Source organism: Macaca nemestrina, chromosome 3 (genome assembly GCF_043159975.1).
Source record: "Macaca nemestrina isolate mMacNem1 chromosome 3, mMacNem.hap1, whole genome shotgun sequence".
NCBI lineage: Eukaryota > Metazoa > Chordata > Mammalia > Primates > Cercopithecidae > Macaca > Macaca nemestrina.
This window is the reverse complement of record NC_092127.1, coordinates 189,243,811-189,270,435: the sequence shown is the minus strand read 5'-3', so window position 1 is coordinate 189,270,435 and position 26,625 is coordinate 189,243,811. Positions and strand designations below refer to the sequence as shown.

The 26,625-nt window shown below is 46.2% G+C and overlaps 1 protein-coding gene across 10 annotated transcripts in view; it reads left to right on the top strand.

Annotated features, from left to right (window-relative positions):
• Positions 1–26,625, top strand: part of LOC105483923 (EvC ciliary complex subunit 2) — a 186,286-nt gene that overhangs the window by 71,074 nt on the left and 88,587 nt on the right. For all 10 annotated transcript variants that reach the window (XM_071093882.1, XM_071093880.1, XM_071093879.1 and 7 more), the window contains exons 11-16: positions 7,857–8,096; positions 11,154–11,329; positions 13,624–13,783; positions 18,245–18,699; positions 22,526–22,730; positions 25,604–25,726. In XM_071093882.1, coding sequence (XP_070949983.1) covers positions 7,857–8,096; positions 11,154–11,329; positions 13,624–13,783; positions 18,245–18,699; positions 22,526–22,730; positions 25,604–25,726 — 1,359 coding nt within the window. The remainder of the gene's footprint in view (positions 1–7,856; positions 8,097–11,153; positions 11,330–13,623; positions 13,784–18,244; positions 18,700–22,525; positions 22,731–25,603; positions 25,727–26,625) is intronic.

The following is a 26,625-nucleotide window of genomic DNA, read 5'->3' as shown; positions in this document are numbered from 1 at the left end:
ATGTTCACAGTGCTATAGAATTCATGGGTAGAGAAGAAAGGCTTCATTCATAGCAGAGCACGTCTGTAGAGGGCATGGTTCACAGAAAGTTGTGATGTCAGAGTGCATGTGTCCCCCTCTGGACTATAGCCTGTTAGGTTACAGTTCTCTCCAGCACAGGCTCTAGAGTCAGAAAAACCTGGACTCACAGTCTAGTACATTCCAGCTCTGTTCCTGAAGGCCTTAATTAGGCACTACAAGTCTAATGGCAGCCACCTCTCAGGGTGGGTGGGAGAAGCAATGTAGGAAAAGCAGCTGCCCGGCACCTATGGGCTGCAGAAGGCTCTCAGCTCACAGTGCTCAGCTGGAGTTCTCATCACTCAGCCTTCCCAGGGCTGGCCCAGATTGCTCAGAAGTCAGCTCTTGTTTTTCCAAAAGTTGTGTCACTTGCTGCCTTGAAAGAACTAGAGTTTTTCCTGAATGTACAAAATCAAACCTGATTTCTGTTTTCCTCTGTGAAAGAGATGGCTTATTCAGTTCATGTGACCTGAGCCTGCAAATCCTGTTCTGAACATTTACTCCCCTAGGGAGGGCTTCCAACTACTTAAGAACAAGCTTCTGAACTCAGCTTCCCTTCCGCAGACTGTGGCCATCTACAGCTCTCTTGTTAACAGCTCGTGACTCACAGATGGTCATCTGTAGTCAGATGTGGGATGAGCAGTAAAGAAAAGGGGCGAGGTCCTCACTGTCCTGCCCGCATCTGCTCCCTTGCTCCTGGGGCCTCCCTTGCCTTCAGAACCATCTCATTTTAGGGTGTGGCTTGTGTACTCTTTGGCTGTCCTGTCCTGGTTTCCTGTGGCTGCCCTAATAAATCACCACAAATTTAGTGGCTTAAAACAACAGAAATTTATTCTGTTATATAATAGTTCTGGAGGCCAGAAGTCCAAAATCTAGTTGTCAGTAGGATCCTTCCGTGTTCGGTTCAGCTTCTGGTGGCTCCAGGTGTTCCTGGGTTGTAGCTGCATTACTTGAATCTTTGCTCCGTCTTCCTGTGGACTTTTCCCGGGTAACCCTCTCATCTCCTGTCTCTTATAAGGACATTTGTCATTGAATTTAGGTCCCACCTAAATAATCCGGGATGATCTAATAAGATCTTAAATTAATTTCATGTGGAAAGACCCTTATTCCAAATAAGGTCCTGAGGTTAGGATCTAGACATACCTTTTTTAGGGGGTGGGGTGTCACCATTCAATCCACTGCAGCCTCCCTCACCGACACTGGCCTCTGATGCCCTGTCTATGACTGTGCTGGTCAACATCACGCATCCTTGAACCGGGCCCTTAGGAAGAATGTATTGAATGCACTGTTCGGTGATTCAGCCTCTAAATGATCCCATTATCTCTCTTTTGATTCCTTCCAGAATCTGTTGCAATTTTTTTTGTTGTTGTTTTTTGAGATAGAGTCTCACTCTGTCACCCAGACTGGAGTGCAGTGGTGCAGTCTTGGCTCACTGCAACCTCCACCTCCTGGGCTCAAGTGATTCTCTTGCCTCAGCCTCCTGAGTAGCTGGGATTATAGGCGCCCGCCACCACGTCCAGCTAATTTTGGTATTTTTAGTAGAGACAGGGTTTCACCACATTGGCCACACTGGTCTCGAACTCCTGACCTCAGATGATCCGCCCACCTCGGCCTCCCAAAGTCCTGGAATTACAGGCATGAGCCACCATGCATGGCCAATTTTTTTTTACCTTTAAAAATAATACATGCTTAACAAGGGAGGCCTGGACAGTACCTTAAGGCAGCAGTCAGCAAACAAGGACACACAAGCCCAATCTTGCCCAGCTTGTTTTTGTGTGGCCCACAAGTTGAGTGTGTTTTTTACATTTTTAAAGAGTTTTAAAAATCAAACACACAAACAGAAAGAAGAATATGTAACAGAGACCTCAGATGGCAAAGTCTAAAATATGGCTCCTTACAGAAAGCCTATCTGATTTCAGATCCAAAGCTGAAAAAGAAAAAGCCCTGGGAAAAAAAAAAAAAAAAAAAGGGAAGCCCATCCCACCACTCAATGGCAGAGGAACATTCATTTGGCCCATTATTGAGTTCCTACTGTGTACCTAACCCTGGAGATACAGGGATGGCTCAGGCCGCCTTCACAGCTGCCCTCAGGTGCCAGCATACATTTTAGCCTTTTGCTTTATCCATTTGTTTTTACAAAGTAAGGATTATGCAGTTTGTATAATTGTATATGTTTCTTGTTTTCACTTTACATCACAGTATACACATTTGCTGATTTTATTAAATACTCTTACAAAATATGATGTATAAAAATAACAGCTCATTCTTCCTTAGCATGCACAGTGTGTCTGGCATTGTTCTAAGCACATCCCATTGACCGTCTCTTTATTGTTCACAATAACTCAGTGAGGTAGGGACTGAGAGGATCTCACTTTGACAGGTGAGGAAACTGAGCTGGGGAAGGTTCACCAACCTGAGGCCAGTCAGCCGCATGTTCGGCAGCACGCCCCCAACCACTGTGCACACTGCCCCCTCCTGCAGTGGAGGTTACATGCCTCTGCTCTGTGCCCCATGTGAACCCATCCTATGGGGCATCTAGAATGTTTCCAGTGCCTTTGCGGTCAAAAGACTGCCTGGGGCAATGCTTTTTTATGTGGAGAGCATGAGGACAGGATGCTGGGACTATGCCCTGCTCCCATCTGTCACACAGTCCCTCTCCTCCTCAGGGCTTCCTGACCCTGTATTCTCCATGACTTTTCTGCAGCCTCTCTCCCACCCACACCACCTTGCCCACCAGCGTGCAGTGGGTGGGCACCATCACTCTCGATTTCCTAGGTTACCCTTTTCAAAGACAAGCAGCCACCTTATTTGAACCAGTCTGTTTCCAGAAATAGTATCTGAGCTGCAGAATTTAATAGAACTAGTTTCCTTCCAGTCCATGCAAGTGATTCCATCTCACAAAACCACAGACTACTTTATAATTATCCATCATGTGTTATAGTCATCTTTAAATAAAATACATAAAAATATTTTGGATGTATTATTCCACCAAGAATCGGTTTTAAAAAAAGAAAAGCAAAAGGAGCAGTATTAGCTTTCCTGAGTAAAGTTTAGTACAATACTGAGTAAAGTTTAGTACGATACTGAGTAAAGTACAGTCATCCCTCCCCCGATACCCAGGAAGCATTGGTTCCAGGACCCTCCCCACCGTCCCACCCCATGGATACCAAAATCCACAAATTCTCAAGTCTCTGTTTTAAAATGGTGTTAAATTTGCACATAACTTACACAAATGCTCTTGTATACTTTAAATCATTTCTATTACTTGTAATACTTAATATGATATAAATGTTATACAGTTATAAGTAGTTTATATAAGTGCTGTATAAAAAATAGTACTGTGTTGTTTAGGGAATAACAAGGAAAAAAAAGTCTGTATATGTTCAATACGCACAGAAATTTTTGACCTGCAGGTGGTTATATCCATGGGTGCAGAACCCACAGATACAGAGAGCTGACTGTAATTAGTGGAGAGCTGAAATGTGTTCATATTATAATATTTAAATGCATATATAATGTCTTATAGTTCTCAAAGCATTTCTCCATTGAGAAGCCCTGGGGAGAGTATTAGGGGATATAGGCATGGATGGCAGGTAGCTGGGGATTATTTCCTCACTCTTTTCCTCCAGTAGGCACATTGCCCAGTCACCCTGGGTCTCCTTTCCCCATCCTTAAGACAGGGATAATCATGAAACCTGAGGTCTTAGAGGGCTGTTGTGAGAATAAGTAAGTTAATTCTCATATAGTATCTCAGCCATTGCTCGGCACAGAGTCAACCCTGGACAAGGGTTTACTATGATTCATAACTGAATGTAATTTTTAAAGATGCCCATGGCATAGAACACAGAATGTGAACTCTTTCTACTTGAAGGTGGGCAAACTGAAGCCCGGAGGGGAAGTGACTGGCAATCCAGCTTCCCGCATCCGGTTCAGAGCTGGGTCCTTCCTCTGGGGTTTGTCTTCTCTACCCAGGCTCTCCCCGCTGCTTTTCTGCCACTTAAAGTGGAGGCCCAGTAGATGTCTTGTCCTGGGCTGCCTGAGGCTTTCTAACCCCTGTGTGAGTCTTTGTCCTAAAGGAAGAGATTCCTTCAGCACAAGAATTCTGACATTTTCACCGTTTCTGATTATTTGTTTTTATAAAATATTTTTACAATGTGCCTGTCTTGCTAAGTTGAGTATGGGGAGTATGACAGCACAGTCAAGGCTTTTGAGCGGGATTTCACTTTGTAATGCTGTAGAGTCAATATTATGCACAGCAGCTGCTCCAGCCAGCCTGATACAGGCCTGTGCTTCTCACACTGGAACTTCTGTACCCTCCCTTCAGGTTTATCCCCCCGACTCCCTCCATGGGACACTCCCTCCATGGGACACTTGCTTTTCTAGGTGTTGGAAACCATGGGATACATGTGCCTTATCTCCCTGAAGTCTATTTTATTGAGAAGTTCAATAAGGTGTTGGGGGTGAGTAATCATTACTTTCACATTCCTTTATAATGCACATTTGTGGCCAGGTGTGGTAATGCCAACACTTTGGGAGGCCGAGGCAGGTGGATTACCTGAGGTTAGGTGTTTGAGACCAGCCTGGCCAACATGGTGAAATCCTGTCTCTACTAAAAATACAACAATTAGCTGGGCGTGGTGGTGGACGCCTGTAATCCCAGCCAGTCGGGAGGCTGAGGCAGGAGAATCACTTGAACCCAGAGGGCGTCAGTTGCAGTGAGCCAAGATCGAAGCACTTCACTCCAGCCTGGGTGGAAGAGTGAGACTCTATCTCAAAAAAAAAAAAAAAAAAAAAAAAAAAAAAGCACATTTGTTGACAATATTTAAAATGTAAACTGTTATATAAGAAAACCCAGATTTCCAACTAAAGGATGGGAAGACTGAGCTGTGTTACGTCCGTATTCCTGCGGAGCCCTTTGGTGGACGGGATAGAGGCTGCCCCTACAAGCAGGGCTTGCTCTTTGTCCCAGTCGCTAGTACTTCCTAGTGCCTGTCACATCAGGCAGCTTCACTAGTTTGCAAACATGACCTCCCCTACTTGGCAGGCCGGGGGGTGTACCTCTCCTGCTTTAGGGCTTAGTTTTCTCATCTCTGTCACAGGAGGTTGAACTAGGTCAGGGGTGGAACTAGCATCTGCAAGGCTCTGAACTCCCATTCGGAGTGGGCATGAGAGTCCTGTCCACATGTATTTTAGAGAGTGTTTCACTATGGCACAAATACATTATTGCCTCATACTTTATTCTTCTGCAGACATATAATTCTAAAAAAAGGCCCCAAAGTTTTATTTTAGGATTTGTGTGTGTCTGCTTTTTATCTTGTCTGTGAGAAGCTAAATGGAAATTACCCCTTATTTCATTTCTATTAATTAGAATAAATTGAAGTTTGTGACTTGTCAAATTCTATACTGTCCAAAAAAGGTCACTTTGATGGATGAACCGACATAACTGGGCACCAGCTAGTCGTTCGTAGCGGAATGCTCCTGCGGTGCCCAGACTCAGGGTCCTGACACCCTCCTGGTTGTTGGTGAATTGCATCCTTTGATTTAGATCAAGTCAGTTGTGAATACCATTTCTCTGATATAGAGTGACTCATTTTGTCGAATCTAATCCTTTGTTATGAAATCAGCTTTTTAAAAAGACTGAATTGTTCTTTGGGGGGCAAGGCAAACCGTTAGTATGGGCATGGGTCTGACAGAGTTGCCAAGAGGATGCATGTAAAAACCTTTGACTTCTAGCCTTGTGGCCCCTGCTGTCATCCACTAGGCTTTGCTGTGAGCACCTGCAGGGCAGGGGATGCCATGTGTTGGCCCTTGGACCTCTTTGGAAGGCTCCAAATAATGTTTCTCTTTCTGGCCCGGATTCTGAACAAATCAAACAGTAAGTAAAAGGAGCTGGAGAGACAGAGAAAGCTAGAGATCAGCATATCACCTTTATGAGCTTCTGTGAGTTATTGGAAGTGGAGGTGAGCAGGTCTGCGACTTGGGAAATTGGGGAGCAGGTGATGCTATTTACTGCAACCAGAGAATTCCGGTGGGTGATAGAGCATTCCGACCTCGTTTAGCGTGAGGGAGCTCTGGCCCTTGCCCTCTGCACTGGAGCCCCTTCTGCCTTCCCTGGGCCTCTGCTTAGCCCAGCTATGGCATGATGCCACACCTGCCTGCTTCCCAAGGCCAGGCCTCTATTGGCCATTTGGGATGGCTGTACCCACGCCTCCTGCACATGTAAGCCTTTCCCTGCCTTCGCTTCACCAACAAGCTCCACTGTCACTGCCTGTGTAGTTTCAGAGCTTGGGGCCTGGACACTTGCTTTCAACATCCTTCCTCCCCTGCTGAGCATGAGTGAGAATTTGGGAAAACTCTTCCCTTCTCTGAGCTGTGTTTCTTCTCCTATAAAATGGAGGGTGTCCGTTTTCTATTCCTGCCTAACCAACCACACACATTGAGTAACACTGTCTCAGTGTCCATGGTCAGGAGTCCGGGCACAGCTTCACTGTGACCTATGCTCAGGGTGTTGCAGGCTGGCAATCAAGGTCTTGGCTGGGCTGCATTCTGCTCTGGAGCTTGGCGTCCTGGTCCAAGCTCATTCAAGCTGTTTGCAGAATTCACTTCTTTGTGGGTACAAGACTGAGGCCCTCAGCTCCTAGAAGTTTCCCTTCTACGTAGACAGTTTACAGCATGGCTGCTTGGTTCTTCAAAGCCAGCAGGAGACGGTCTCTGTCTTTAGGAAGGTTCCAGTGCTTTTAAGGAGTCAGGCCCACCCAGAAGAGTCTTCATTTTGATTAATTCAAAGTCAACTGATTAGTGACCTTAATTACATCATCAAGACACCCTCAGCTTTGCCATATAATGTAAACCAACCACAGGAGTGACTTAATCAGATTTATTCCCATGCTCAAAGGGAGGGAATTTATGTGGCGTGTGTATTGGGGACTGGGACTCAGGGTCCATTCTAGAATCCCGCCTACCCATGTGGAGTGAAGAGCAGCTCCCTCTGAGGGCATGAGTCTTACTGAGAAATTGCGGGGAGGCTGTATGCAAATGCATCAGGAGCTGAGTAGAGGTAAGCTTCCTTTCTTTCCTCATGCAGGACCTCATACTATGCAGGCATCCAAGCAGCCATTTCTTAACGCCTCTTTTGCTTCTCCTTACCCAAAGGATCTCCACTTGGGCCTAATTGCTGGTATTTTTCTCTTCAGCGAAGTTGAGAATGAAAGACAGGGGAAATAATCTTGTGAGCCTGACAGCATGATCCATTGATAGTGAAGAGATTTCCATTTAAAAAAAAAAAAGATTTCCATTTTTTACAGGCTATTTTCTAGCAGTTTGATTTGCACATTTCCACCCCTGTAAATATTCTGCTTTAAGATTATTCTAGAAAACATTTAGATAACAGGGGAGGACAGGTTGGAACAGCATATTCCAGGGCTTAGTAACCTCATTATTGTCAGCTTGGTACTGTTTGTGTGTCTATGTGTGTGCATTGTTTTTGCTGTGTGTGTATATGCTGTGTGTGCACATGTACTTGTGCCTTGTGTGTGTGCATGTTCTGTGTGTGCACATGTGTGTGTGTGCATATTGCATGTGTGTACATTGCATTACACATTGCGTGTGTGCATGTGCACAGATATGCGTGCGCATACTGCATGTGCATGTGTATATATATTGTCATGCATATGTGCATGCACCTGTGTGTTCATGTACACATTGTGTGTGCACATGTGCCTGTACACACTGCATTGCATGCACATGTAGGTGCATGTTCAGTGTGTCAGTTTCTCACACGCTCCCTCTCCTCTCTCCAGTCTGCTGTAGAGTGCAACAGCCTTCTGCGGACCCTCCATGGCCTGGAACAGGAGCACTTGAGGAAGTCTCTCGCTTTGCAGCAAGAAGAAGACTTTGCCAAAGCTCACAGACAGCTAGCTGTTTTCCAGAGAAACGAACTGCACCGTATCTTTTTTACCCAGATAAAAAGTGCTATTTTGAAAGGGGAATTGAAGCCAGAGGCGGCTAAAACGCTGCTGCAAAATTATTCTAAAATACAGGTAATGCCTCAAATCAGCCTGGCTGTGATGGAAAAGTAATTTTTCTTAATTGTTTCAGTAAGTGTCTCCTCTCTCAGAGTTCAGTCCTGCCTCTCCTTTGTACTGTGCACTAGTGAGCTTTCTCTTCTATTTCTTGGTGTGTGGGTTTCCAGTAAGCAAGGAAAATGGTGGCTTGGAGTACAGGTCTTGAACTCAGGCTAACCTGGATTCGAATTTCAGTTCCACCACTGGTCTACTGCGTGAACTTGAGCAAGTTACCTCACTTCTTTGAGTTTCCTCACCTATAAGATGAGTGTGATAGAATGCCCACACTCTCAACGGTGTGAAGAAAATTTGATGAGCTGACTCATGGAAAGTTAGTGCTTGGCATAACATATGTTTAATGTAAATAGCAGTGGAAAATAAATATAGGCCAGGCTTGGTGGCTCCCAGCACTTTGGGAGGCCAAGATGGGAGGATTGCTTGAGCCCAGGAGGTGGAGGCTGCAGTGAGCCATGATAGCACCACTGTGCTCCAGCCTGGGTGACAAAGCCAGACCCTGTCGCAAAATAAATACATATATATATATATATATATATGCATGTATGTGTGCATGTATCGATGTATATGTAGGGTTTAGTATCTGTGCCTGGATTTACTTGGAGGGATTTGTGTATTTTTGCATGTCAGCTTGAGTGAGAATGTTGTTAGTCCAACAGAATAATTTATTAGGCAGTAGTGAAAATAGTCTATCTGAAACCGTGCACATCACTGTGGAATTTCTTAGGAGGCCTGTGTGAGGTATTTTACGTGCACAAGTGCATGCACACACAGGCACACAGAGTGACATCACTGCTTTACAAGAATGCACTTTGTTGTTTGGCTCCAGCACTATCCCTGGTGCTGACAGCTTGCTGTAGCTGATGATAAGGGTGATTGTGAGCACACTCTTATTTTACTGTATGGAACTTTCTATCTCGAATGTCAGTAAGATGTTTGAGAAATGCAAATGTCATTGTTTAGACAGGCTGCCTTTTCCAGGTTTTGAGCCAACCTCTGTTTCTAAAACAGCAAGGGTACCTTTGAATAGTGCTGGAGGCCTTGGAGCAGCATCTGGCAGACTCAGGTCCACAGGGGTTGATTCGTTCCTCAGTCCAGTAATGTGTTCACAGTCATGAGTGCTTCACTGTGGTTCTTGAGCAGTGCTTTTTCTGATGTAGTGGACACTGCTATCTCATTTTTATCTTTATAAGTGAAAATCGTTCCAGAAAGTTGGCTTGCTGGTGAATTTTCCCACTGTGAAATTCCCTGTTTGTACTAGAAGGACAGACTCCACCCATAGCAGAATGAGCCACATCCACCTAGAGGGAATCAGGGCTTAACGACCAGGCTCTGTTACTCCATTGCTAAGACAGTGGCGAAAGATGAACTGGAACATCCAGAGGAGGTGCGGGCACAGGCAGCCGTCCCTGCATCTGTGAGCAGATCCTCAGCATTCTCCCAACTACTGACAAAGACAAAGGCTGGCCCTGCCCATCCTCCAGGGACCTGCAGCCAGCACCAGGTTGAGTGCATGAGGACTATGACATTAGGGCCGTCCCGGGAGGAGACCTAGTAATGGTCACAAGCCTCCCACTCCCCGAAGGCACCCAGGACATAAAGAGAACGAGCTCCCCGCTCCATTTAATCTAGGTTTTTCCTGGATTCATATACACACATAAAGCACAAATTCTGTCGTATTTGTAGCTTGGTATTCAGACATCATGGCATTACTTAGATATTTACAGAGTTGTTGTCATTTTACTCTCATGATGAGCGATGGCTGACTCTCAATACCAGAGCACTCAAGTTAAAAAGAATGCATGCTATTGTGAATGATATTATGCCGGAAGAAGTAACTCCACAGGTGATAACAGTACTACCATACAAGCTTTTTTGACCAGAGCTATGAGAGTATTTAAGGATGCCAATTCTGAATTTCCTTATGACCCATCAATCAACTCGCATGGATCCCATTCCGTGGAGAACAGGAACATTGCCACAACCTTCCTATTGTATGGATTCTGGTGCCAGTGGCTCTTAGGGAGATGCTAGTGTGTGTGAAGCCACACCTGACTGACCATGCAGCTTTTCAACGACTGGATGGTGCTAATTCCCAAGTGTCGAGATGTGAAGATGTTACAGCTCTTACGTGGAAAGGAGAACGCCCATGCCATCGTATGTTCCCCATTGAACAAAGCGTTGACACTTTTGGTTATCCATTGTATGGGTGATACTTCCACAGATGGAAAAAGGACAACCAAGCCAGTCCATAGAGTAGTTCTACTGATGTTCCTGGTCTAATTACTATGCCTCTGGTTAAAGTGGGATTTTTGGAAGCAGCCTATTATGATGTTAGAGCACAGGTCCTGGAATTAGACTGCTGAGTTCAAATCCCTGCTCAGCCTTTTGTCTGATGTGGACTCAGTTTCCTCATCTGTGAAATGGGAATAATAGTACTGTCTCCCTAGGTTAAGTTGAAACACTCTTGGCCCAGTGTTAGGTCCAGAGAACACACCTCACATTAGCTAGGTTATTACTCTTCTGTGTTTGATTGGGTTTTGTTCATTTTGCAGGCTGAGGGAAAACCTGCTTGCTTTCTTTGTGCCCACCCTGGTCTTGTCTTCTCTGTGGTGATGGGAGCTCCTTGGGGTTGGGCTGATGGCTGACTTATCCCAGAACTTTAGCACGTCCTCCTGGTGCTCAGCACTTGTGGGAACTCCACAGGTGGGAGGGGTGTGTGCATGGTTGACGGATAAATGAATAAGTGAAATTTATGTTCTGCAGAGCAGTAAAGTTGTTTTGTTAACTCTTTACCATCTGGGTCTAGAATGCACCTTTTCAAAGCCCTCATTTCTTATTTGTGTGTAATTTTCTCATAAGCCTTTGTTATAGGCAGGTAAGTTAAAGGTGTTAATTGTCATGTTTCTTTTCTTGTGTTTTTCTTATAAAAGGAAAAATAATATTTTAAATGTCTAGAAAGATTATGCTCTAAATTTTAATTAGGCATATTTTCTTGATTTTTTTTTTTATTGACAGGAGAATGTAGAAGAGTTAATGGACTTTTTCCAGGCTAGTAAGAGGTATCATCTAAGTAAAAGGTTTGGCCACAGGGAATATCTGGTTCAGAACCTCCAGTCATCAGAGACCCGTGTGCAGGGCCTTCTGAGCACCGCTGCAGCCCAGCTGACTCACCTCATTCAGAAGCACGAGAGGTACCACCCAACAGTGTCCCAACAGTGCAAACTGTCTTAGTCTGTTTTCTGCTGCTATGACAGAATACCACAGACTGGGTAATTTATAAATAGGAGAGATATATTTGGTTCACAGTTCTAGAGGCTGGGAAGTTCAAGATCTAATGAGGGCCTTCTTGCTTCATCATAACATGGTAGAAAGGCATCATGTGGGAAGAAGTGCATGTGTGAGACAGAGTGAAAAAGGGGGTCAAACTCCTGTGATAACTAACACAGAAATGGCATTAATCCATTCATGAGGGTGGATCCCTCATGACCTAATCATCTCGTAAAAGTCCCGTCTCTTAATACTGTCACAATGGCAATTAAATTTCTAGTTTTGGAGGTGACATTCACACCATGGCACAAATGAACTGCCTGACACAAACCTTCCTCACTGGAGACCTACTACTTCTGTTTATTCAGCATATGTGCTGACTGCTCCTCACTTATTATTTCTAAAGAAGAATTATCTTGTAAAAATCCTTTGTGTTACAGAATTTTAAAAGCATATGCAATAGTCTAGACAACTGTATAATGAACCCCCCTCATGGCCAATTTTGATGTAGCTACACGTCCCCAAACAGGATTATTCTGAAGCAGAATCCCAACAACATATTCTGGAGAAATCAGTGATGTGGCTCACGTCGACCATGTGATCAAGAGCCTACTTCTCTTTAAGATCTAGCACACTGCTGGCTCTTGCATTCACCTTTGACACTAAATACAAACACAGAGATGCTTGTCTCGGATTCCAAATGGCTTTTCAGAGCAGCACCTGGGATTCCGTGTGGTCAGGTATATGGTGGTGTCACAGAGTTCTAAGTGCCATCCCTTGCCTCTCTCCAGCATTCCTTCTCAGCTATTCTTTGAGGTGACTTAATTGTAAAGAACAAAATTTATTCTTTTAGGTTACAGGAAGCTCTGAAATGAATAGGGACATGACTATAAAATGGCTTTCTTATGACAATCTGTTGTTTTACTGTGGTTCTGCTGCTTAAGTAACCTTATTGGGACTTTGACCCTCTCCTGCTCTGTTTAATGAGGATTTGGTAAGGTGCAAATTATGCAAACACTCCCCACCTAAAGATGCTAATGAATTTATCACTGCAATTTACTTGGCATTCCTGATTTTAATTTGCACTCAAGTGAAAGAAACAGTTCTTTGCCTTGAAATTAAGGGCCCACCAGCTGGTTGTGAGCAGTCACCAGGGAAAGATGCTTCATCTCTTCTTTTCAAATTCTATTTTAAAAGACATAATTATCCTTCACCTGTTCATTCCTTCAAGGAACCTCTGTTGAGAGTCTTCCCTGGGCCAAGCTGGGGACTCAGCCCAGGGATGCAGGCAGTCTAGGAATGATAGTGGTGATGCTAGTAGCAGAATGTACTTGTCAGGGTGCTCCAGGGAAACAGAACCAACAGGATATATAAACATATAGACAGCATCGTCTGCTGTTTCCAGCTTGCCATACAAATAGCTTCCTATATAAATAGGAACTAGCTCAAGCAATTATGGAGTTTGAGAAATCCCCTTGTCTGCTGCCTGCAAGCCGGAGACCCAGGAAAGCCAAGGGTGTAATTCAGTCCAAATCTGAAGGCCTGAGAACCAGAGGGAGCTGCTGGTGTAAGTCCCAGTCCAAGGGCAGGAGAAGAGATGAGAGATCCCATTGTAAGTTGTAAGGCAGAAAAAAAAGGGACAGATTCCTCTTTCCTCTGCCTCTGTGTTCTATTCAGGACCCCAGCATATTGGATGATGTCCGCTCACACTGGGGAGGCCCATCTGCTTTACTGAGTCCACTGATTCAAATGCTGACCTCCACTGGAAGCACCCTCACAGCACACCCAGAAAGAACATTTCATCTGGGCCCATCAAATTGGTCCATAAAATTAACTGTCACACAGAGGATTCCCTGCTTTTGCCTCTTTGACTTTCTATGTGCTGTTCTGGATTTTTAATCCACCAGGATTTTTAATCCACCATCTCCCCTTGGAAACTTCTGTCTGCACCAGAGTGGTCCTCTCAAATGTTACTTTCTCCCAGAACTCTTGCCCACTTCCACCCTAATAACGTCTCTCTTGTGTTGAGCTTTCTCTGCCCTTATGCTGCTAGTACTTTAGTAATGTCTTTGCTGCCCATTCTCCTAATTCTTCTGGAGGGTAAAGATTTTCTGATTCAAACCAAACTAATATGGAGATGAATGCTCAGGCACAATAGCAGTTAAGCTACAAGTGAGTTTGGAGACCACATTCCTAACTTTACATCCTTTCCATCTAGAGCAGGGTACCTGGATGAAGACCAAATGGAAATGCTATTGGAGCGGGCTCAGACAGAAGTCTTTTCAATCAAGCAGAAGTTGGACAATGACTTAAAGCAGGAAAAGAAAAAACTCCAGCAAAAATTAATAACTAAGAGAAGACGAGAGTTGCTACAAAAGGTATATAAGGCACGATGCTATTTATTATTTGCATAAGCACTTTCTAATACCTATCAAGTGGAGGTACTGTGCCAGACATTGCCATTGATGCACTAGGATCAGAAGGGCAGCTGGGCAGGCACCATGATGTGCCATCTACTGTTGATTGGTAGCAACTTTTCGGAATGCTGTGTTCAGCAGGATGCTACAGTTCTTATCCAGCCCAAGCACAGCAGAGGATCATGGTAGACTAGTAATGTCTGCATGGACAAGGGAATTAGGAGTGCTGGTTTGTTGCGGGAAGTCAGGGGCCCCGAACAGAGGGACCAGCTGAAGCCGCGGCAGAAGAACATAATTGTGAAGATTTCGTGGACATTTATTAGTTCCCCAAACTAATACTTTTATAATTTCTTATTCCTGTCCTTACTGCAGTCTCTGAACATAAATTGTGAAGATTTCATGGACACTTGTCACTTCCCCAATCAATACCCTTGTGATTTCCTATGCTTGTCTTTACTTTAGTCTCTTAATCTGGTCATCTTTGTAAGCTGAGGAGGATGTATGCCGCCTCAGGACCCTGTGAGGATTGTGTTAACTGCACAAATTGTTTGTAGAGCATTTGTGCTTGAACAATATGAAATCTGGGACACCTTGGAAAAAGAACAGGATAACAGCAATGTTCAGGGAACAAGGGAGATAACCTTAAACTCTGACTGCTGGTGAGCCGGACGGAACAGAGTCATATTTCTCTTCTTTCAAAAGCAAATAAGAGAAATATCACTGAATTCTTTTTATCAGCAAGGAACATCCCTGAGAAAAAGAATGCGCTCCTGAGGGTAGGCCTCTAAAATGGCCGCTTTGGGGGCAGCTATCTTTTACGGTTGTAGACAAAGGGATGAAATAAGCCCCGGTCTCCTGTAGCACTCCCAGGCTTATTAGGCCGAGGAAATTCCCACCTAATAAATTTTGGTCAGACCAGTTATCTGCTCTCAAACCCTATCTCCTGGTAAGATATTATCAATGACAATGCGTGCCCGAAACTTCATTAGCAATTTTAATTTCTCCCCATCCTGTGGTCCTGTGATCTTGCCCTGGCTGCATTTGCTTTGTGATATTTTATTACCTTGTGAAGCATGTGATCTCTGAGACCCACATCCTATTCATACACTCCCACCCGTTTTGAAAATCACTAATAAAAACTTGCTGGTTTTATGGCTCAGGAGGCATCACGGATCCTGCCGACATGTGATATGTCAGACACCCAGCTTTAAAATCTCTCTGTTTTGCACTCTTTCCCTTTATTTCTCAGGCCAGCCGACACTTAGGGAAATAGAAAAGAACCCACGTTGAATATCGGGCGTGGGCTTTTCCTGATACTGGTTTGAGTGACTAATGATGATGGTAGGTGCTAACATTTGTTGGGTGCTTACTTAGCACTGTGCTAAGCATGTTATATAAGATATCTTGTTTAATCTTTACATTAACCCTATGAGGGAGATACTGCTGGGTTTGTGTGTGTGTGTGTGTGGTCAAGGTCAATTATCTAGTAAGTGGCATGCGTGGCATGTATTTGGGGACTCTAAGAATATGATGAGGCTGGAGTGTGCAGAGGGACTAGGGTAGGCCCCAGAAGGGAATGCAGCAGCATGTCAATGGGGGCATGGTGTGCCAGGCTAAGGGGTTACCCTCCATCCAAGGATACTGAGGAATGTTGAAGGGTCTTCAGGAGGTGAGAGAGACATCAGATCTGTGATTTAGGAAGCTGAGGTGAGCACCTTGTCAGATGGAGTTGAGGAACCTGGGAATATAAACCCCATGGGAGGTTCTGGTACTTGTCCAGGTGTGAGCAAATGAAGGCCTAAACTGGCGCAGACCCCTGAGTACAGGGGATAAGGACAGATTCAGGGAATGTATAGGGCATGCAGGGTGACACCCAAGTAGTTGGTTGGTATGATTTGCAGGGAGGGGATGAATAATAACTTTCAAATTTGATCAATGGAAACTCTGCTCTTTTTTTTTTTTTTTTTTTTTTTTTTTTTTTTTGAGACAGAGTCTGGCTCTGTCGCCCGGGCTGGAGTGCAGTGGCGGGATCTCAGCTCACTGCAAGCCCCGCCCCCCGGGTTCATGCCATTCTCCTGCCTCAGCCTCCCGAGTAGCTGGGAGTACAGGCGCCCGCCACCTCACCTGGCTAATTTTTTTTTTTGTATTTTAGTAGAGACGGGGTTTCACCATGTTAGCCAGGATGGTCTCGACTCGATCTCCTGACCTTGTGATCCGCCCGTCTCGGCCTCCCAAAGTGCTGGGATTACAGGCTTGAGCCACCGCGCCCGGCCAAGTCTGCTCTTTATTACTAAGTTTGGAACCCAACAGAAAGCCGTGATTCTGACCTTGATCACTGATGCATACCCCATCTTTGAGCATCACACCATTCATCTCTGAGCCACTGGTTAAGGGATTAAAACAGTGGGGCCCAGGGCTCCATTTCCCTACTGTCTTACCTGAAGGTCAGTGTCTAGAAAGAAGGATGAACTCCATATCCTATAGGAGATTCTGGCAGTCTTCTGTGACTATTATTTCTTGCAGCTACTGTTGATAAACATTACAAGTGGCCCAGAATTAGGATGTAGCTCCATGAAGGCAAAAACTTAGGTTGCATCCCCACTGTTGAGAACACTGCCTGACACCTGGTAGGTGCTCAATACATATTTGTAGAATGAATGAATTGACACTCTCTGGTCACCAGGACCTATAAACACGGGTTATGGTATACTAGTAATGTCTGCATGGGCAAGGAAATAGGAGTGCTGGTTTGAGTGACTAATGATAATGGTTGGTGCTAACATTTATTGAGTTCTTACTTTGGAAGAGCATCTTATATTCTCTCAAAATAGAGCTGAGAGGCCGGGCGCAGTGGCTCACACCTGTGATCCCAGTGCTTTGGGAGGCCAAGGCGGGCGAATCACGAGGTCAGGAGATCGAGACCATCCTGTCTAACATGGTGAAACCCCGTCTCTACTAAAAAATACAAAAAATTAGCTGGGTGCAGTGGCGGGCACCTGTAGTCCCAGCTACTCAGGAGGCTGAGGCAGGAGAATGGCGTGAACCCAGGAGGCGGAGCTTGCAGTGAGCCAAGATTGCGCCACTGCACTCCAGCCTGGGCCACAGAGCCAGACTCCATCTCAAAAAAAAAAAAAAAATAGACCTGAGACTATCATGTGGACCCACTGTTATAAAGAGCACCATAATGGACATCTTTATGCATCTCAATTTTTTTTCCCCACCACGGGGCCTTTGCACCAACCGTTCTTTCTCCCAGGAATGTTCTTTCCCCATTTCTTAACCTGATTCAGATGAGACCTCCTTCCTTAGGTCTCACTTAGATCTTCTTCCTTAAAAGCTTCGCTGACCTCCTCATTTAAGTTGTCTCTCAATGATCTTAGCTTTTTGATTCCCCTTTATAATATTATAACTTGCAGATCCTGTGTACCTAGCACATAGTAATAACACTAACAGATATTTATTGGCATAAACTATGTCAGGCACTTTTCTATGAGCTGTACGTGTGTGAAGTAACTCACATAATCCTCGCAACTATTCTGAAAGGGAGGTCCTATTATTGTCCCCATTTTACCAATCAGATAGGGAAATGGAGGCACAGAGAGGGTAAAATACCTGCTTTGGATCACTCAGCTTGTGAATGGGGGACCCAGGACCCGAACCCAGGCGGTCTGTCTCCTGGGCTTTACCTACTCAACAAATACATGTTTAATGAATGGTGAACACATAAGGATTCTACCGTATTTTTTTTAAAAAACAGTAACTTTCTAGACCTGGCGCAATGGTTCACAGCTATAATCCCAGCGCTTTAGGAGGCTGAGGTGAGTAGATCACTTGAGGTCAGGAGTTCAAGAGGAGCTCGGCCAACATGGTGAAACCCCAACTCTACAAAAAATACAAAAATTAGCTGAGTGTGTTGGAACACACCTGTAATCCCAGCTACTGGGGAGGCTGAGGCAGTAGAATCACTTGAACCTGGGAGGCGGAGGTTGCCGTGAGCCAAGGTAGTGCCACTGTACTCCGGCCTGGGCGACAGAAGGAGACCCTATCTCAAAAATAAATAAATAATAAATTTAAAAATAAAATAAATTAATTTTTTAAAAAATTAGCCTGGCATCATGGTGCACGTGCCTATAATTGCAACTACTTGGGTGTTTGAGGCACAAGAATTGCTTGAACCCAGGAGGTGGAGGTTGCAGTGAGCCAAGATCGCACCACTGCACTCCAGCCTGGGCGACAGAGCGAGATTCCATCTAAAAAATAAATAAATAAATAAATAAATAATAAACAGAATAACTTTCCAAATGTGAGATTGTTGGGGCAAAGGCTATAAACATTCTGTGCCTCCTGCACCAAAGTGTTTCAGCCAAAGGGCTGTACCTGCCAAGCCCCGCCCCCACTTAATTTTCTTTTCTGAAACTCCAGCACAGGGAGCAGTGGAGGGAGCAGCTCTCCATCAGCGAGGCCTTCCAAGCGGTTGAGGATGCCGGCCAGTACCTGCGCCAGAGGAGGAGCCTGATGGAGGAGCAGGGCGCCGCCCTGGAGGAGCTGCAGGAGCGTCTGGACCAGGCTGCCCTGGACGATCTCAGGGCCCTGACCCTCTCGCTGTTTGAGAAGGCCACCGACGAGCTGCGGCGCCTGCAGAACTCAGCCATGACCCAGGAGCTGCTCAAGCGCAGCGTGCCCTGGCTCTTCCTGCAGCAGATCCTGGAGGAGCATGGCAAGGAGATGGCCGTGCGGGCCGAGCAGCTGGAGGGGGAGGAGAGGGACAGGGACCAGGAGGGTGTCCAGAGCGTGAGGCAGAGACTGAAGGACGATGCTCCTGAGGCCGCCACGGAGGAGCAGGCGGAGCTGAGACGCTGGGAGCACCTGGTCTTCATGTGAGTGCTCCTGCGCGCCCTAATCACACCTCCCCACCCCATTGATGCCAGGGAGATTCCTCCCCTGTGGTTGTGGGGATGGCCAAGCATGAGATACCTGGCACCAGACAGATGACATTACCAGCGTTAATTAGTCATAGGAACTCACGCTCCCGGGGGAGGACCTCGAATGTCACACGGGACCCTACAGGGATTGAGCAGAGTGCAGAACCAGGACCATAGGGTTTGTAGTAACAAGAGGATGGGTGGCCCCTGGCTTCCAAGGGAAGATGTGATTAGCTTGTCTGAATAATTCCCTGGGCTGAATAACTCCAGGGAGCTGAGTACTCAGGGATAAATGCTGATTCCCCTAATAAGAAATGTTCCCTGGGGAGGGGACATGATCCACGGGAACAGAGGGGGAAGGGGAGCTTGTGGTTAGGCCATTCCAGGCCCTGCTCGTTTCACCAGGCATCAAGGCTGCTCATGATCTTGACCTTCGTGTTAGTTCTTCCACCACACTACGTCATCCTTTCACCTGGCCCTTTCATCCCTGGTCCATTTCTCGGACTATGTATCTTTATTATTAATTCAGGAACCATGTAATGACTTCCGCTTCTGAGTGGGATGCAGTGGACCACACCTAACACTCCTGCTGCAGTAACTAGAAAATAATGGATACATTTATTTTTAATATTTAGTTTATTTTTTGTAGAGGGGGGGTCTCACCCTGTTGCCCAGGCTGGTCTTGAACTGCTGGGCCTAGGCAATCCTCCCGCCTCAGCCTCCCAAGATAAATTTCACCAGTAATTTTTTAAAGACATGGGAGAGTGGTGGAAACAATGAAGACAAGTTGGAGTCGTATTCCAGAGGGGCCAGTGCCCACAGTCCTTTACTTCCCTGAAACATTTGCCAGCTCTGTGCAGCTGGGATTTGGCCTGGCCCAGGAAGGGAGCCTTTTGTGCTGTAATAGAGACCAACAGAGCTTTTGGTGGTTGTTTGTGGCTGGCAACAGATTGGAAACTGGAGGGACCTCTAACATAGCCAGTGTAGAATGAGACTTGGGCGATGTAGACCAAAATACCCAGGACCACCACTTACATTTGTGCAACTTGTTTAACCTCTCTGGGCCTCAGCTTTCCCGCTTGTAAATGAAGACCACAAAAACGAAATCAAATCATTTAAGGTGCTTTTGGCATTACAGTGTCACTATCGAGTAGTTTAAATGTGAAGACAATGTTTATATAAGAGCCTGGGCTCATCTTGGACGCTTTAAAGGACACAGGATCTGTCTTCAATTTCCCTCCTCCCTTGTAGAAGTTATCTCCTAGAATCTTGCTGGCCTCCGTGATTTAACGTCCTTTCCTTTCCCACACAGTTTTCATCCCCAGAGTCTGACCTTGCTACCAGGAAAATAGGTCCCCAGGTGTTTGCAAAGATTGATACTGTCTTGGTTTGCATTAAGTGAAGTTTGGCCCTTTCCCGTCTCTCTCTTTTGTGATTCTGGCCTCATTTATTTTTTAATGCTTGTTAGCTTTTGCTTTCTTGACAAGGAAAACAAGATGCTGTCTTCTCTTAGTCCATAAAAATCAGATCCTTAAATGCCATTTCTTATTCCCATGAATTGCCCTCAACAGTATTTATTCAGCTTAGCCTACATTCCAGAAAATTCTCCTCTCATGTTCAAATTGACTTTGGACTCTTCGTAGCAAGTGAATTAACTTTGGCATTCCTATTACCAGCTGGTCATTTTCTTCAACTTCATTTGGATTCATTTTGCAGGGAGTATTACCAAAGCCTCTGCTGATTTAGCCATTTAACGGGAAAAAGAGAACTCTCACTTGGCTATCATAAAAGTGTATGATTTTTCCAAGGGTTAAAGAGGATCAACTCGCAATGCGAGTCTGGTCATATACTTTGCTTATTTAAGATTCTAAAAGGTTGCAGCATTTATTTCCGAGGCATTATGCAAAAATGGCTTTGCACAATAGATTTGAAACACATTTTTAGAAGCTTTCCAATTTCAACCAAGATGGGGTTGCTGTAAAACTGGTTGGCTAAAGTAGGAATTAATGAGGAATATCTTTGCAAGAGAAAGCGTGTCTTCGAGCCTTCTTTCCTGAGTTCCTGTCTTGATTTCAAACTCCTTCAGGGCAAAGATCTCGCCTCCTCTATTTCTGTATTCTCTTGGCACTTACGTAACAGAGGATTAAGACAAGAGTGCTCAGGGCCGATCTGGTTTGAAAGTGACAGGAATAATGACTGAGAGTCATCTCAGAGTTGCTTTTACTTTGGGTTCGGCGTAATCAGCAAACAGTGGGGCGAAGGCTTTGCACAAGGGGAGGTGCAAGGGGGTTGCTGCCGTTTCCAAAGGTTGCTTTAAAAATCATGGGGCCCCATGAAGTGAGGAACCCAAGATGGGTGTCACATGACATGGGGTCAGGCCTCAGACTGTTTTCAGCAGAGGGCCCGTGTGGTCTCTGAAGGTCTCATTCTCTTTCCAGAGACCTTTCTGGCAGAGCCACAGCCCCACATTCCCACACTGAGATTTGGGTATGGTAAACCTGACTCTGGCCAACCACGTCGGATGTTCTGCAGATAATTCTGAATTTTAAAGCCTCCGTCGATGCTGGCTGCATTGACAGAACATTACCAGAACATTCAAACAAATCTACAGAGAATCTTTGTTCATTGAATAATTCTGTCCAGACTTTCTGAACAGATTTCCTCTTATATCTCATGGGCCAGAACCAGCCCCGCTGAGGCTGAGAAAGCAATTGTGTGGCCATTCTCTCCATTAGAGTGGGCTATGGGCCTTGCTGGAAAGGAAGAGGGACTGTTCATTTCCTCGTCTGTAATTTGGTGTAAGGAACAGCAATGATGTAGGTCATTGCATTTGTTTCTGAGCACTACCGTAACAAAGTACCACAAACTGGGTGGCTTAAAACAACAGAAATGTGTTCTCCCACTGTTCTGAAGGCTGGACGTCCAAGATCAAGGCATTGGCAGGACTGTGCTCCCTCTGAAGGCACCGGGGGAGAATCTGTTCCATACCTTTACTGCTGGTGTTTCTGGCAATTCTTGGCATTCATTGGCTTGTAGATGTCACACCCCAATCTCTGCTTCCGTGTCAGATGGCCTCCCTGTGTGTTTGTCTCTTTTCTGATAAGGACACCAGTCATACTGCATTAAGGGTCCAGTGTGCTCCAATATGGCCTCATTTTAGCTCACTTCTTAATTACATTTGTAAATACCCTATTTCCAAATAAACCGACATTCACAGGTCCCAGGTTAGGACTTGAATATATCTTTTTGGGAGCCATAATTCAATCCATAACACTAAGTCACTCAGCATGGTTCCCAGCGTGGAATCGGTTTTCACTGAATGATAGCTGTCAATCATTACCCTTCGGAACCAATCACAAGGGACTCCCATTTCCCTGACCTCCCTGAGCTGAGTATTGTGCGTCTCTCCTCTGTCCATTGGTCCTACGTAGAGAATGCTGCTGACCAGGCTCCGCAGACAGTGCTTTGTTTACGTGTCTGTTTCTGAAGCGAGACCAGGTTAATTGAAAGTCATGGACACTGGAAGGCCTGTTGCCTCCTCAAAGACACCCTCACAGCCTGGCCTCATCCAGCTCTTGTTCTTAGCTCCAATACAATGTCCTGTGCAGCACGACGTGCATTAGGTGCTCAAGGAATGCCTGTGGCAGGAATGCATGATTAGGGAGCCAAGGTTTTTCTGCAGACCTAGATTTGAGGAATGAGCTTTGCATCTTCAGCTTCATCACCCCAGCCCAGCCCCCAGGCTTTCTCTGTAAGAGCATGTCTCTGTTCTTCCTTCCAGGAAGCTCTGCTCCTCAGTCTTCTCCCTGTCTGAAGAGGAGCTGCTCCGGATGAGGCAGGAGGTCCATGGCTGCTTTGCTCAGATGGACAGGAGCTTGGCCCTCCCCAAAATCCGGGCCCGAGTTCTGCTGCAGCAATTTCAGACTGCGTGGCGAGAAGCAGAATTTCTGAAGCTGGACCAGGCCCTGGCTGCCCCCGAGCTGCAGGTAGGATGGACATGTCAGTGGCCTCTCGATTATAGAAGCAGGGCTGTCTGCCAGCTGCTGAGCCTACAGGGTCTGGCCTCTCCACCACCCTGAGTCCATCTCACCTCATGCTCACCTATCCTCTCCTCTCTGGCCGCATTGGGGTCTAGCTATTCCAGGAATCTCCAGGGTTGTCCCAACTTTAAAGTTTATAGTGGACACCGCTGGTGCTGTGCCCTGATCCTGACACCTGGGTTGTTGCACCATCCACCAGCAGCCTCGCCCAGCCACAATCTTCTCCTAATGGAAGCTGCCTGGCCTGAGATATTACTCTGTCTCTCCTGCCCACTCCTCCAGCCACAGCTAATGACTTACTCTGGGTACAAAAGGCCTTTCTATATGGCATGGAGGAGGGATGCTCAGCTCAGCTCAGGTGGGTCAGGGAAGGAGGGGCTCTTGCACAAGATCTTAAAGGATGATGACTGGCAGCTGCCTTTTAATGAGCAGCTATTATGTGCCTGAGGACAGACAACTCTTTGGTGCAGTTTTTGCTTCAAAGCCCCCAGGGACCAATTTAGGCTCAACTTCACCTGAGACCACAGCCTTGCTTGGCTCTTCCCTTTCCTGTCGTGTTCCCTTGTTCCCCAAGAGGGTGATCCTAAAGAGACCTCCTTCAGGAAACCACGTGCACCTAATCCCTGCCTCAGGCTCTGCTTCTGGGGCTCCCAACATAAAATAAGGCCTTCGAACCTCTGTTTTCTCTGCCATGTATATGCTTTGTAGCCCATTGAGGTCTCGGCTCAAATGCCACCTCCACCAAGAAGCCCTCCCTGAGCACCTGTCTAAAATTACCCTCTCCCTAGGCATTCTTTATCACATGCTGGGTTTCATGATTTTATTTATCATTATCTGAAATGTGCTGGTTCCTTGACTTCCCCTTTGTCTGTGCCTTCACTAAAAATAAGCTCCCCGGCCCATTCAGCACTCAAGAGTGCCAAGTGCATAGTAGGTGTGCAGTCAATTTTGTTGGCTTAAACATCCCACCAGCCAAGCACCAGATGTGTGCAAAACACATCTGAGACTTCTCTTAAGGTAGTAATAGTTGAGACTGAAAACATATTAAAATAACCGAAGCTGACATCATCTCCCCTGAAGTTCACAGCAGTGCTAAGAGGTCAATGTGGTGTCCCATTTTACAGATGAGAAAACAGGCCAGCAGAGGAAAAGGGAGTAGCCCTATAGGAGGTAGAGAACTGGGCTGGGAGCTGGTCTTTCCTGACTTTAAACTCACTTCTTTTCCTTTAGAGAAAGAAAAAAACCCAGACACATCCTTTCGGAATATAAACCAGTGGATGCAGAAACCACTTGGAAGCTTTGACATTCTTTTAATTTTTTTTAAAGTACTGTTTTTTTTCCTACTTCCGTTCTTACAAGGAGGTAGGAGATACAGAATAAGAGTAACGGGTAAATTATAAAAGTTTTAAATAATTTTGAACAATGGGGGAAAATAATTTTCACTTCACCGAAGTGAGGGGAGGGAGTCCATGAGCTGCTGGTTCCCCTGCCTTGAAGCTGGTGAGTCCCGGCAGGAACGAAGTTTCTACCTTCAAAGTTGCCCAAGGTGCTTGGTTTTCAGATGGAAATGGCTTTGGCCATTGCCTCAGAGGAGGCAGATGTCATGAAGTTGCTCGCTCCACATTCTCCAGAGGGAAGGATGAGCCAGCACGGTCAGGCTTTTGCACCGATGGAGCCACAGCTCCCTTCACTTGCTCAGCCCCGAGATAGCAGCAGAGAAGGTGGCGGGAGAGCCTGCTCTCAGTTTCCTAAGCACCAAGGCCTGGGGAGAAAATCGTTGTTTTAGTCTTCATGTTTTCATCTGTAAAATGGGTATCATGAGGCTATATGGGGCCAGGTGGAGCAATGTTAGTGGATGCTTAGTGCATTCTCCATCCCTTGACCGTCCTCACCCACCTGTCGTGTCACCACCAGAGAACCCCCGCATTTCTTCCACGCACACTTCTCTTTGATCTAGGCCCGCAAAACAGGTAGTGTCTACTGTTTGCCGTCATCTGCTGGTGGCCCCCAGGGATCCCAGACCATTCACGGACATGAGTTTCAAAGGCACTTGCAAATTCTAAAGAGATGTGCAAGTCAGATTCACCACCCTTCAGCCCTTTCTGTAGCTCTCTGAGCTGGGATCCAAGTTCCAACATGACCTCAAGGCTCCCTGTGGCCTGGGCCCTGACCAGACCCATGCTGGGAAGGCTCTCAGGGGAGAGGGAAGGTAGGGAGGGGAATCCTGACTTGTAGCATTCACCCATTTCCATAGTGTAAATCCTCCTCCTAAGGCCAGTTTCAGGCTACCGGCTTGACATCACTGCCTGGTAGTTGGGCAGAGATGTGCACAATGGGCTCCCTGCCTGGCCCTCTCTGGGGATATCCCCTCCCAACCCCAGTCTGTACCCTGGGCTTCCAGGTCCTGTCTGCCAATGTGGCTCTACTCCTAGTGTCCTTATTTAGTTTCCATGTTTTCAGACGGTTTTCTCCACTGTCATGGAAGCATTGCAAGAACAGGGACCTCATTCATCACATCCCCTTCTCAGAGAGGCTGACAGGTCTGAGGTCCCACGGCTAGTTAGGAGGTGGACACAGCTTGGTTCTGCTGTCTGACTGCAGAGCTGAGGTTCTGCCCACCAGATTGTGTGAAGACCAAAGGCTCTGAAACTCAGCTCCTTCCAGAAGAACATACCTCTCTCCTCCCCTGTCTGGCTTAAGGCAGAGATGCGCGGTTCTGGGAGCTGCAGAAACTTCTCGTGACCTGCAAAGCCCTGGGGGGCTGCATGGACTTGCTGGTGATAGCCTTCTTACTAGTGTCTTCCCCAACCCCCCTCCAGCAACAGTCCAAGGTGAGAAAGTCACGGTCCAAGAGTAAAAGCAAGGGAGAGCTTCTGAAGAAGTGCATCGAAGACAAAATTCACCTCTGTGAGGAACAGGCCTCTGAAGACCTGGTGGAAAAGGTCAGTACTTCTGCTTCACCCACTGTTTCTGTCTGCACATGGCGGGGCTGATAGCTGATGTATTTGCAGGTACACAGAGGCCTTGGGGCTGTGCCATGCATTTCCACCCAACCACTCACTCACTCAGGTGCTATGGTAAGAAAGAGTTGGAAGACCCTCCCCCTGGGCCTTTCCCCTGTGCATTCTGCTTGGAGCCCTCTCCCTCCACTTCTCAGCCTGGGGATCTCACCACATCCTTCAGGCTTCCCCTTGGGTGCTACCTCTCTGGCTGAGTCACTTGCTGTATTTGTACCTGACTCTATCCTGGGGCGTGTGCATCTGCCATTTCACCTCCATCACATTCTTTTTCTCTCTCACACTCTCCTCCATGTTCCCACAAACTCACCAGGCTCTCCCTTCAGCCCCATTTTTTGTTTGTTTGTTTTTTGTTTTTTTGAAATGGAGTCTTGCTCTGTCACCCAGGTTGGAGTGCAATGGTGTCATCTCGGCTCACTGCAACCTCCACCTCCCGGGTTCAAGTGATTCTCCTGCCTCAGCCTTCCGAGTAGCTGGGATTACAGGCGCCCACCATCACACCAGGCTAATTTTTGTATTTTTAGTAGACATATGGTTTCACCACGTCGGCCAGATTGGTCTCGAACTCCTGACTTCAGATGATCCGCCCACCTCAGCTTCCCAAAGTGCTGGGATTACAGGCGTGAGCCACTGTGCCTGGCGCAGCCCCATTACATACGTGATGTTCTAGCACACACCACACAGTCTCCTAGGATGCTTTAATCTGTATTCTTCTGTCTTTCTGGAATTACTTTTCCACCTCTGTTTACCTGGATAAGTAACTTGTGTCCTTTGCTGTCCTGAGCTGTTCCCTCAGCTCTTGGATGTCTCTCCTTCCAAGAAGC